Consider the following 12,556-nt stretch of genomic DNA (forward strand, 5'->3'; position numbering starts at 1 on the left):
AGCGCAAAACACAGCTGCAAGGGATTAAAAGGGAAACATAGTTGTAATCACTTTTTATGACAGAGTTACATTTCAAAGAAATTCATTGTTTTGTTTTCCTACTTTGAAGTTCTGTGCTTTGAGAACTCACTATCACAAAGCAAGCAATTTTTACTCTCCTGTCCGGCTGAAAAATCACAGAGAAAAAAGAGCGTTCAAAATTTATGGACCCAAGATTCTTAACAAGCAGCAGCTTGGATTCTGCCATAACTATGAATTCTGTGGGAAAAAGCCACTGCCCTTTGAATAAAAGTGGCATTTGAAATGACAAACTCATAAGCCTCCCAGCAACCAATTCTGAAGATTAGGAACCATTAAGAAAGGGATAGATAATGCCACCACATAAATTCATGGTATGCCCACACCTTGAATACTGCATACAGTTTTGGTTTCCTCATCTCAAAAAAGATATATTAGAATTGGAAAAAAGTACAAAGAATGGCAATAAAAATGATTGGAGTATGGAACAGCTTCCGTATGAGGAGATATTAAAAAGATTGGGACTGTTTAGCTTGGAAAAGAGATGACTGAGGAGGGATATGATAGAGATCTAAAAAATCATGAACGGTATAGAGAAAGTAAATAAAGAAGTGTTATGTGAAGGGGTAAATAACACAACCACTAGAGGTCACCCAATGAAATTAAAAGGCAGCAGGTTAAAAAACAAACATAAGGAAGTACTTCCTCAAACAATGCAGTCAACCTGTGGAACTTGTTGCCAAAGATGATGTGAAGGCCAAAAGCGTAACTGGGTTCATAAAAGAATTAGACAAATTCATGGACAATAGGTCCATCAATGACTATTAGCCAAGATGGTCAGGGACACAACCCCATGCTCTAGGTGTCCTTCAGCCTCTGACTGCTAGAAGCTGAGACTGGACAACAGGGGATGGATCATCAATAACTATCCTGTTCTGTTCATTCCCTCTGACGCATGCAGCACTGGGCAATGTCAGAAGACAGGATACTGAGCTAGTCAGACCATTGGTCTGAGCCAGCATGACTATTCTTATGTTGTTAAGACTGCCATTCTTCATTCCAGATTCTGATTAAAGCATACCTTTAAGGAAACACTAAAGGTCTGGTGGATGTATTCTGCAGACTTACAATGGACAATGCAAAGTAAATGGAGAACACTGTGGACTGAACACTTGATCATCCTATATTATAGTTAAAACTTATTTGCACAACTGGAATTAGTTGCCTTCCTGTAAGCACCCAATACTTCCATCTCCTCTCTCCCTGCAGTTCTTCGTGTCCCCTACAGAATCTCATTCCCTATCCCTGCAACTGAGGATGATTTGATTAGTCTTTGGAAAAAGTGTCACTCAAATCAAAAATAGGGGTGGCTGCTGAGTGGTAGGAGGCACTCCCTCACTCAAGCAAGGTAATATGCTGCCTAAATACAACTCATCTTAAACCTCTGGAAGTCTTCTCTCACAGTATTTGCATTAAACATGCATTTGCACCTTGCATACAAACATCTCTATTATAATTAATTAGGATTCCACTTGATAAAAATTACATGGGTGGAAAGGTCAGGAGCACTACTTATTTACTATTTAACTTAATTTTCTGAATTTTTTCTTTTGCGCATAGAAATACAACTTTTCTGTTGCTGAAATTCTCTGTGCTCTGGAAGGTTACTGTAGAAAATGGTATGTATGAGTGGAGCTTTAGAATGTGGAGGAGCGCACATGAAGCTACTCCGATAATCTAGTCATCTTTCGTATTACAGAATACTTAAATCCTAACGCAACCAAACAACACAGAGTATGAGTTACCTCGGCCTGTGTTCACAGTGGTGGGGCTGAATGCCTTCCATACAATAGTCTCACAGATGTTGGTAGCAATGAAGAGAGAGATGCCAGAACCAAGACCATACCCTTTCTGTAGAAGCTCATCCAATAGTAGAACTATCAGTCCAGCTACAAAAAGCTGCAAGAAAAGAAATAGCATTATTTACTGGAGGCATCATCCCCTTTTATTTTTTGTAATAATGCTAACTTGATACAAATGTTTTGTTCCATTAAGGATGACAAGGAGAATATCAGATATCCTGTTTGGTTGGCAGACACGTGTGCTTTCAGTCCTCCTCACTCCTTTCCCATCATTCCATGAGGCTGTATAACTGGACCCTCTAGACTCCTTTACGATAAAAGGGAAGAATGGTTCTGAGGAGTGATGTAGAGGGTGTGGTATAAAAGTTACCTGAATTGTGATAAGCAAACAGATACCAGCACCCATCTCAGATGGGTCTCCATACATCCCCGTCATTACATAGACGATAGACTGACCAATTGTAATAATCATGCCAAACACTGTAAAAGAAGACAAAAAATACTGTCTGTTTATATGACATTTGCAGATCAGTGAAAAAGGGTAGCAGGGAAGAGGAGTACACAATAACTAATGAAATAGACAACTAAATGCAATGTCAAAATGAAGTTTGATCCCTGAAATCAGTCACTGGAAACTCTAAGATCAACAGAAACACTGCACAGCAGCAATGAGAGAGAAAACTTATCTAAAACAGATGAAGCAACATTCTCAGTGTTAAACACTTTTGTTCGCAGGAAATATTTTTTTTAAATACAAAGTAAAGCATTAAGCTCATATGTAAGCAGTTTAGGTGAATTTTTCTTCAGTAAACAGATTTTGAAACTTAATTGTTCCCTGTATAGAAACAAGTTGTAGAGAAGATCTGACTAAAATTAATTGAAATCTGTATCTTGCAGAGAGAGCATAGCAACATTTACTACTGAAAAGAGCCAACTTTAAAAGGACTTGAGTCTCAAGTTGGTTCACGCAAGAGGGACATCTGCAGCACAGAATTGCCTCACCTTCCTCCACATCAAAATTGCCTTGATCACATTTAGAGGTCTGGGCAGTATTTGGGTCGCCATGGTCCATTTAATATTTAGCCTCTCTGCTGAGACTGCAGCAGGGACACCATCATGTGACAACCAGTAAGAACTCAACTGAAACTCACCAGATAATTTCACATAGGCTAAGAAATAGCAGACAATAAATAAGAGCACTGAAATACTGACAAATTCAGACTCAAGAAAACTAACATCTGGGGAGGCCTACACCTGAGAGTCCAAGATTTTTCAGAGGATCAAGTTCACAACTTCTATTGTTAATGTCAGGCCTCATTCTAGATGAACCTCTTTGATATGGGTGAGGGATAGCTCAGTGGTTTAAGCATTGGCCTGCTAAAGCCCAGGATTGTGAGTTCAATCCTCGAGGGGGCCATTTAGGGATCTGGGGCAAAAAACCTGTCTGGGGATTGGTCCCGCTTTGAGCAGGGAATTGGACTAGATGACCTCTTGAGGTCCCTTCCAACCCTGATATTCTAGGATATCAGCTGCTACTTACATTTCTGCGCCCCATTGAAGAGAGCTCTGTCTTTTGGAGTGTCCCCAACCTCAATTATCTTGGCGCCAGCCAAGAGCTGCATGATGAGCCCAGAAGTGACAATGGGTGAAATACCCAGCTCCATCAATGTTCCTGTCAGATGCAGAATGACAGTTGTTGCAGTTTACCATTTTTAGACCCCCACAAAATAAAAAGTGCAAAGTTTGACTTTTCATTCCTCCCACCTCCTCATGGTGCAGATAGAAAAATAAGAGACACATGGCACTTCCTTCTCTGAGTCAGTTTAAAAAGAAAAGCTTTAGAAGGTAACTGAAGTTTGATGAAAATTAATTTGCTAGACAATGAATCACTCCTTAGTATCACATGAAGTTACTGCTTTCTGGCATACCTACATCAGATATAAGATGGTGAAGAAATGGTAAAGTTCACTCTCTTCCTTTGAAGGATAACGTTCAAGTATTTTTTGGTATAATCAGTCGCTGTGCAACAACGTTTCTCAGTGACATGCAAATCTCTGCACTTCCCATTATGCTATAATCAAATCGATATCACCTGATACATATACATACACACCTGAACTAGTATCAAATGGTGTGATTGAAGTGATTGATACTGTAACTGATTTATATTAGCACAAAAAAGCTTCAATGAGCAACTGGACAACTGAGCAAGCAGCATAGGTTTTACTCTGTGTGACTGACCAAAGGTGTCAGTAAGAAAAAAAGTACAAAGATCTTATAGCTGGGAATGTGCATCAGAATACATGGAATGTATTGCAGGAGTTTTGTAACGTCTATTATATATGGGTATTTATGAGCTGTCTTGTTTCCACTTTCTCTGCAAAGGCTATTTGCCCTCCACTTGGATATATGCAACTAATAATGTGTCTATCCATATAAAATTTGAATGTATTTGTGCCAATTCCATCCCCATATTTATCATTTATTTTTCATTATGCAGTGTTTATTGCTCCAATCCAGATGTTTACTTCATTAGAAAAAAAATCTATAAACTAAGACTAAAATCCCAAATGTTTGAACAAATCAAGTTACACAGCCACTGGAAGTATAAAACCCTGAGCTTGCAACTGAGCTTCCTAAAGCAGGATCTTACCCCTATTTGAAGCCAGAATCACTCTCATCCAGTAGAAAGGATCTGCTGAGTCCGATGACATGATACCAAACAGGGGAATCTGAATTTCCAAGCAATGAAAGTGAAGTGGGGTTAAATTAAAGCACTGACTTTGTTCTCCTTTTTATTTGAAAGGAAAATGAAAGACTATTACAAACATACCTGGCAGCATACTAAGAAGATGAAAAGTGTGATAGCTGTCCATAGCACTTTTTCCTTAAATTGAATCTGAAGAAAAAGAGAAAGACAAGAGTTAAACTGAATGGGTTGTCACTGGTCACAACAGCTGGTCTATTAAGCAAGTCAGCTAAACTCTATAATGTAACTGCATACTTATGGAAAAACACTAGACAGAAGCAAATTACTAAATCCCTTTTCATCCCATCTACACTATATGAAGTCTAGAAGGAAAGATGGTAAATCTTTACAGAAACTTTCATCCAAGCAAACAATCTTATGCAAGCAGTATAAGGTAATCCCAGTACTGATCCACTGAAATGGATTCTTAGTTTAATGGCCTACCCAAAAAAAAAAAAAAAAAGCTCTCAGCAAAAATGCCAATCTATTATTGTTCAAATCAGTTGTTTTTAAGGGAGATGGGGGAAAAAAGAAAGAGTATTTTTAATTTTAAGATACCATTTTTAGCTACTCTGAAATTAATTCTCTCAGGCCATGTCTACATCTAAAATTTTGCAGCGCTGGTTGTTACAGCTGTATTAGTACAGCTGTATAGGGCCAGCGCTGCAGAGTGGCCACACTTACAGCAACCAGCGCTGCAAGTGGTGTTAGATGTGGCCACACTGCAGCGCTGTTGGGCGGCTTCAAGGGGGGTTCGGGGAACGCGAGAGCAAACCGGGAAAGGAGACCAGCTTCGCCGCGGTTTGCTCTCGCGTTCCCCGAACCACCCTGCAAACCGCAGGGAAGGAGACCTGCTTGCTCGGGGGTTCGGGGAACGAGAGAGCAAACCGGGAAAGGAGACCAGCTTCGCCGCGGTTTGCTCTCGCGTTCCCCGAACCACCCTGCAAACCGCAGGGAAGGAGACCTGCTTGCTCGGGGGTTCGGGGAACGAGAGAGCAAGCCGGGAAAGGAGACCAGCTTCGCCGCGGTTTGCTCTCGCGTTCCCCGAACCACCCTGCAAACCTCAGGGAAGGAGACCTGCTTGCTCGGGGTTCGGGGAATGCGAGAGCAAGCCGGGGAAGGAGACCAGCTTGATTACCAGAGGCTTCCTCAGGTATGCTGGGATACCTGCTTATTCCACGGAGGTCAAGAAAAGCGCTGGTAAGTGTCTATACTTGATTACCAGCGCTGGATCACCAGCGCTGGATCCTCTACACCCGAGACAAAACGGGAGTACGGCCAGCGCTGCAAACAGAGAGTTGCAGCGCTGGTGGTGCCCTGCAGATGTGTACACCTCCTAAGTTGCAGCGCTGTAACTCCCTCACCAGCGCTGCAACTTTCTGATGTAGACAAGCCCTTAGATATATACCATCGTATACCTCAGGCACAAGTTGTACTGCTTCAACTGTCCTGGTATAATTACAGCAGTACAACACCTACCGTGAATGCACTCATGCCAGTATAAAGATGACTTATATTGGGTATAACTGTTCACACAAGGACTGCAATGGTGTAACTATTTCAGTTAAAAGTAACTGCACTACTGACAGTTACACTGGTCCAAAAACTGAGTGTAGACCACACCTTAAGCTTAGAAATCTTCTCTCTTACAAATAGAGTCTTGAAGGACATCTCAATAACATACCTTCCTTTCTGGCTTTTGAATTTCAGGCAAGATAACACAGAAGGGCTTGATTACTTCAAGAAATTTAACTGTAAAACAAAATAAAACGTTAGATCGTAAAGTGAACATACAGATACAGAACTTATAGCAATCCTGATTATTAGTTACTGACATCTTAAAAAAAGGAAATTTCTAAATTTGCAAGGGCTAGGGACTAGGTGGTCACCTCACCCTTATCTATCTTAGGCACATCAGGCTAACTGCGCTAACAAGGCAAGTTGCATCTTTGAACGGATGTGATAACAAATGGCAAACTTATTATACATGGCTGATTTGGGTAGTTTGTAACTTTCTTGAGAATCATGAGGAAGAGAATGTTAGTTTCACAACTTATTTTGTTTTCTAGAGATATACTCTTCTGCATCCTTCCAACTTCTATTTGATGGTGGCTATTTGAGGCATAATGTGAATAACTGAATTTATGTTGAAGGTTGAAACTACTTTGGGGATGAATGATTGAACCCCATACAGGCACTGGTTAAACAGTTACTCAAACAATCCCAAAAGATTAGTGTGAAACTGCTCAGAAGCCTGAGGAGGTTTACCATTAGAAAGCAAGTGAGGTCTGAAAGTTACCTGAGCCTTAAGATTTAAGGAAAGGGGAGATATCTAGAATACAGGCCTGAACTATGAACTCTTCTTTCAGATTTTAACAGTTATGAAATAAACTGTTTTTCCAAGACAGGAACATTAGGTCCAAGGAAATTCAGAGGGAGGTAGGCTGACTCTCTCAGGACAACAGTCGAATCTCAGATTGCAGAAATTATGTGGTAGGATTTACTTCCTTTATATCCATTTAATGAAAGACAGCACAAGAGCACTGAAACTCGATCACTTTCAGTAGCTCTGTGGAAATATGAAATTCATATTAATGTACCTTGTTTAAGTCTAGACCAAAAACAGTTTACTAAATATTAAGCTATTAATTTCCAACAGAAATTTCTTGGACTGTGGTTTTTCACTTTCTGCAAATACCACATCTACCTTTTACTTTTACAACAATGAAACCAAATTTTTTTTCCAGAACCTAACCAGTTCCTCCTCCTCAAACAGACTAACCTGAAGATTCTATTAACTAGAGACATGAATATCTTTCATTGCTTTGGGTTTCTGTTATTCAGAAAGAATGACTGATTTTTAGCTGAGGGCTACTGACCATGACCCAATCAGCTTGCAGTTTCATTTTACTATAGCACTGCAACAGACGCCCTGGCACTCCTACTGACCTTTATGTGATCCACAGGCAAGTGAAGTCAAGAGTTCCTGTCAAGTCATCTAGCCTAACCTCCTGGCATCATACAGAGCCTTTCTACCATAAGAAAATTCATATTTGCTACTTTGCATGCTGCTGAAAATTTCTTTCCTGATGTGACCAAAATTAGAATGCTCAGCTAATAAGAGAAGCCTAAGAAAGAGTAGAATGGATGCCAACATGAGAAAGCTAACCCTGATTCTAATACAAGCAAACGTACAAGGCAGCAGAGACAGGAAAGGAAAAGAGGAAAACTGTTCAACCACTCAGTGTGCACATTCATATTACAAGAAGCTAATCTTGTTTTAACAGTTTGATAAAAGAATAAGACCTATAATGTGTCAAAAACAGCATTATGAGCCCAACATGGCTCTCAGAAATGTAACCGTTCCAATACCCCCCATAGGGCCTAGAGCAGAGGTCAGCAATCTTTCAAAAGTGGTGTGCCGAGTCTTCATTTATTCACTATAATTTAAGGATTCGCGTGCCAGTGATACATTTTAACATTTTTAGAAGGTCTCTTTCTATAAGTCTATAATATATAACTAAACTAGTGTTGTATGAAAAGTAAATAAGGTTTTTAAAATGTTTAAGAAGCTTCATTTAAAATTAAATTAAAATGCAGAGCCCCCCAGACTGGTGGCCAGGACCCAGGCACCGTGAGTGCCACTGAAAATCAGTTTGCATGCCACCTTCAGCAGGTGTGCCATAGGTTGCCTACCCCCAAACACAAGCTAGTGGGGAAGAAAAGGCTCCTGGACAGACTCTGGGATGGCAGCACATTTCCGGAAGCAATCGTACCTCAAGGCCCCTGCACAAAGAGTACACTGCCAACCCAGGGCACAGCTTGAGGGGTGGGGAGGAAGGGGAAGAAGGGCAGCAGGACACTGCCAACCCAGGGAACAGCTGGGGGGGGCAGGAAAGGCGGCAGGGCGCTGCCAACCCAGGGCACAGCTGGGGGGGGCAGGAAAGGCGGCAGGGCGCTGCCATCCCAGGGCACAGCTGGGGGGGGGAGGGCAGGAAGGGCGGCAGGGCACTGCGATCCCAGGGCACAGCTGGGGGGGGGAGGGCAGGAAGGGCGGCAGGGCGCTGCCATCCCAGGGCACAGCTGGGAGGGGGCAGGAAAGGCGGCAGGGCGCTGCCATCCCAGGGCACAGCTGGGAGGGAGGACGGGCGGCAGGGCGCTGCCATCCCAGGGCACAGCTGGGGGGGCGGGGAGGAAGGGCGGCAGGGCGCTGCCAACCCAGGGCACAGCTGGGGGGGGTGGGGAGGAAGGGCGGCAGGGCGCTGCCAACCCAGGGCACAGCTGGGGGGGGGGCGGGGAGAAAGGGCGGCAGGGCGCTGCCAACCCAGGGCACAGCTGGGGGGGCAGGAAAGGCGGCAGGGCGCTGCCAACCCAGGGCACAGCTGGGGGGGGGCAGGAAAGGCGGCAGGGCGCTGCCATCCCAGGGCACAGCTGGGGGGGGCAGGAAAGGCGGCAGGGCGCTGCCATCCCAGGGCACAGCTAGGGGGGGGCAGGAAAGGCGGCAGGGCGCTGCCATCCCAGGGCACAGCTGGGGGGGGCAGGAAAGGCGGCAGGGCGCTGCCATCCCAGGGCACAGCTGGGGGGGAGGAAGGGCGGCAGGGCGCTGCCAACCCAGGGCACAGCTGGGGGGGGGCAGGAAAGGCGGCAGGGCGCTGCCATCCCAGGGCACAGCTGGGGGGGGCAGGAAAGGCGGCAGGGCGCTGCCATCCCAGGGCACAGCTGGGGGGGGCAGGAAAGGCGGCAGGGCGCTGCCATCCCAGGGCACAGCTGGGGGGGGGCGGGGAGAAAGGGCGGCAGGGCGCTGCCAACCCAGGGCACAGCTGGGGGGGCAGGAAAGGCGGCAGGGCGCTGCCATCCCAGGGCACAGCTGGGGGGGCAGGAAAGGCGGCAGGGCGCTGCCATCCCAGGGCACAGCTGGGGGGGGCAGGAAAGGCGGCAGGGCGCTGCCATCCCAGGGCACAGCTGGGGGGGGGCAGGAAAGGCGGCAGGGCGCTGCCATCCCAGGGCACAGCTCGGGATCATTCAGAGGATCCCGGACGCTGCACTGACCACGCAGCAGGTTCCCCGGCCTGAGCCCGCCTCACGAACCCCTCCACCGCCCCCAGCTCCCAGGCCCCGGAGCGCCCCGACACTCACTCCCCATCTCGGCCGCTTGTGCTGTCCGAAGAGGGAGCCGAGGCCGGGCGGAGACGCCTGCTCACTCCGAGAGACACGTCAGTGCTCGAGCCCTCGGGCCCCCTTCCGCTTCCTGCCACGCACGGGGTCGCCGGCCGAGCTCCTCTGCGCAGGCGCCGCAGACTTTCGGCACCCCCAAGTACTACAATTTCCCGGCAACCATCGCCGCCCAGTCCCACCCTGCCCATAGGCTCCATCCTTCCCATCATGCAGTGCGTCCACCAGCTACCACAACACCCAGCATGCACTACGGCAAGAGGCGCTTCGCAGACTATTCCCTTGTACCTATTGGCCCCAGGGGGGGGCTATAAGTCCCAGAATTCCATGCGCCTTCTGCGGGCTAGGCAATCTCCCAAAGTGGCCAATGGCTTGCTGGGACTTGTAGTCTCCACTTGTTTAGCCGCCATCTTAAAGATGAGGGCCTAGGCATATTAGTTTTCTTACAGGAAGGGGCAACTTGGAAGTTTTGCAGGGGAACGGTGGGGGAGGGGACCTGTTGGCTGTCAAAAATCATGAGGCTGAGATGAGATTTAAAATAATAAATACATGTATGGCTTAGGGCTGCCAACTTTCTAATTGCACAAAACTGAACACCCTTGTCCTCCCCCCCAGGCCTGCCACTGCTACACCATTTCTCTGGGGCGCCCATCCCCGCTCATTCCATCCCCCTCCCTCTGTCTCTCTTTCTTCCCCACCCTCACTCACCTATTTTCACCCTTCTGAGGCAAAGGGTTGGGGTGCGGGCTCCTGCTGGGGATGTGGGCTCCAGGGTGGGGCGAGAAATGATGGGTTCAGGATGCAGGAGGGGGCTCCAGGCTGGGGCAGGGGTGCAGGACAGGGTGTGAGGTGTAGGTTCCAGGAGGGAGTTTGGCTGTGGGAGGGGGTTCAGGGCTGGGGCAGGGGATTGAGGTGTGGGAAGGGGTGCAGGGTGTGGGCTCTTGGAGGGTATTTGGCTGAGAGAGGGGACTCAGGGCTGGGGTGTGGGGAGCAGGCTCCAGGCCGTGCTTACCTCAGGGGGCTCCCTGAAAGAAGCGATGTGTCCCTTGGCTCCTACAGAGAGGTACAGCCAGGCAGCTCTGTGTGGTACCTGCTGCCTCAGCCCACAGGTACCACCCATGCAGCTCCCATGGCGGGGGCAGCACGTGAAGCCACCCCTACACTTTGTAGCCAGAGGAACATGTCGTCGCTTCCCAGGAGCTGCATGGAGCCACATAGGAAGCCTGCCAGCCCCGCCAAGCAGACTTTTAACAGCCCAGTCAGCAGTACTGACCGGAGCCGCCAGGGTCCCTTTTCTACTGGATGTTCCAGTTGAAAACCGGACACCTGGCAACTCTAGTATGGTTTTATTGATTGGTCTTTTTTTGTTTTTTTGTCCAAAGCCTGTATGTAAGCTTTAGTAGCTCCCATTTCAAGTTTTTCTCTGCATCCGTGAGGGCTACATAATTATTGTTTTTTCAGAAATGCACTCACAGGACTCCAAGAGCTGGGGCTTTATGAAAAAAAAACACTTATTGCAAGGCTTAGGATGAAGTTGCGAAAGTCACTGACTCTGTGATGTTAGATCAACATTATTATACTGTTACATCAGAATGGCATAAACATGATGGCTTCCTAATTATTATTTATTATTATTGTATTTGTCTATGGTAGCAACCATGATGTGCTCCGTACTTTCCAGACATTCATAGACTACAGACCAGTTAGTTTAACTTCTGTGCCAGGGAAGATGATGGAGCGGATAATTAAAGAAATCATCTGCAAACGATTGGAAGGTGGTAAGGTGATAGGGAATAGCCAGCATGGATTTGTAAAGAACAAATCGTGTCAAACTAATCTGATAGGATTCTTTGATAGGATAACGAGCTTTGTGGATAAGGGAGAATCAGTGGATGTGATATACCTAGACTTTAGTAAGGCATTTGATACGGTCTCGCATGATATTCTTATAGATAAACTAGGAAAGTACAATTTAGATGGGGCTACTATAAGGTGGGTGCATAAGTGGCTGGATAACCGTACTCAGAGAGTAGTTATTAATGGCTCCCAATCCTGCTGGACAGGTATAGCAAGTGGGGTTCCGCAGGGGTCTGTTTTGGGACCGGCTCTGTTCAATATCTTCATCAACGACTTAGATGTTGGCATAGAAAGTACGCTTATTAAATTTGCGGACGATACCAAACTGAGAGGGATTGCAACTGCTTTGGAGGACAGGGTCAAAATTCAAAATGATCTGGACAAATTGGAGAAATGGTCTGAGGTAAACAGGATGAAGTTCAATAAAGATAAATGCAAAGTGCTCCACTTAGGAAGGAACAATCAGTTTCACACATATAGAATGGGAAGAGACTGTCTAGGAAGGAGTATGGCAGAAAGAGATCTAGGGGTCATAGTAGACCACAAGCTTAATATGAGTCACCAGTGTGATACTGTTGCAAAAAAAGCAAACTTGATTCTGGGATGCATTAACAGGTGTGTTGTAAACAAGACACGAGAAGTCATTCTTCCGCTTTACTCTGTGCTAGTTAGGCCTCAACTGGAGTATTGTGTCCAGTTCTGGGCACTGCATTTCAAGAAAGATGTGGAGAAATTGGAGAGGGTCCAGAGAAGAGCAACAAGAATGATTAAAGGTCTTGAGAACATGACCTATGAAGGAAGGCTGAAGGAATTGGGTTTGTTTAGTTTGGAAAGGAGAAGACTGAGAGGGGACATGATAGCAGTTTTCAGGTATCTAAAAGGGTGACATCAGGAGGAG

The 12,556-nt window shown here is 46.1% G+C and overlaps 1 protein-coding gene across 2 annotated transcripts in view; it reads right to left on the reverse strand.

Moving 5' to 3' along the window:
- Positions 1-9,983, reverse strand: part of SEC61A1 (SEC61 translocon alpha 1 subunit) — a 33,090-nt gene extending 23,107 nt beyond the window's left edge. For both annotated transcript variants that reach the window (XR_004001146.1, XM_030568237.1), the window contains exons 1-7: positions 9,766-9,983; positions 6,314-6,381; positions 4,714-4,779; positions 4,534-4,612; positions 3,421-3,552; positions 2,251-2,360; positions 1,824-1,977 (exon numbers count right to left, since the gene is read on the reverse strand). Coding sequence is in view for 1 of the 2 variants with exons in the window: in XM_030568237.1 (XP_030424097.1) it covers positions 1,824-1,977; positions 2,251-2,360; positions 3,421-3,552; positions 4,534-4,612; positions 4,714-4,779; positions 6,314-6,381; positions 9,766-9,772 (616 nt within the window). In the remaining variant the exon portion in view is untranslated. The remainder of the gene's footprint in view (positions 1-1,823; positions 1,978-2,250; positions 2,361-3,420; positions 3,553-4,533; positions 4,613-4,713; positions 4,780-6,313; positions 6,382-9,765) is intronic.
- Positions 9,984-12,556: the final 2,573 nt, after the last annotated feature.

This window comes from Gopherus evgoodei, chromosome 7, assembly GCF_007399415.2.
Source record: "Gopherus evgoodei ecotype Sinaloan lineage chromosome 7, rGopEvg1_v1.p, whole genome shotgun sequence".
NCBI classification, from domain to species: Eukaryota; Metazoa; Chordata; order Testudines; family Testudinidae; genus Gopherus; species Gopherus evgoodei.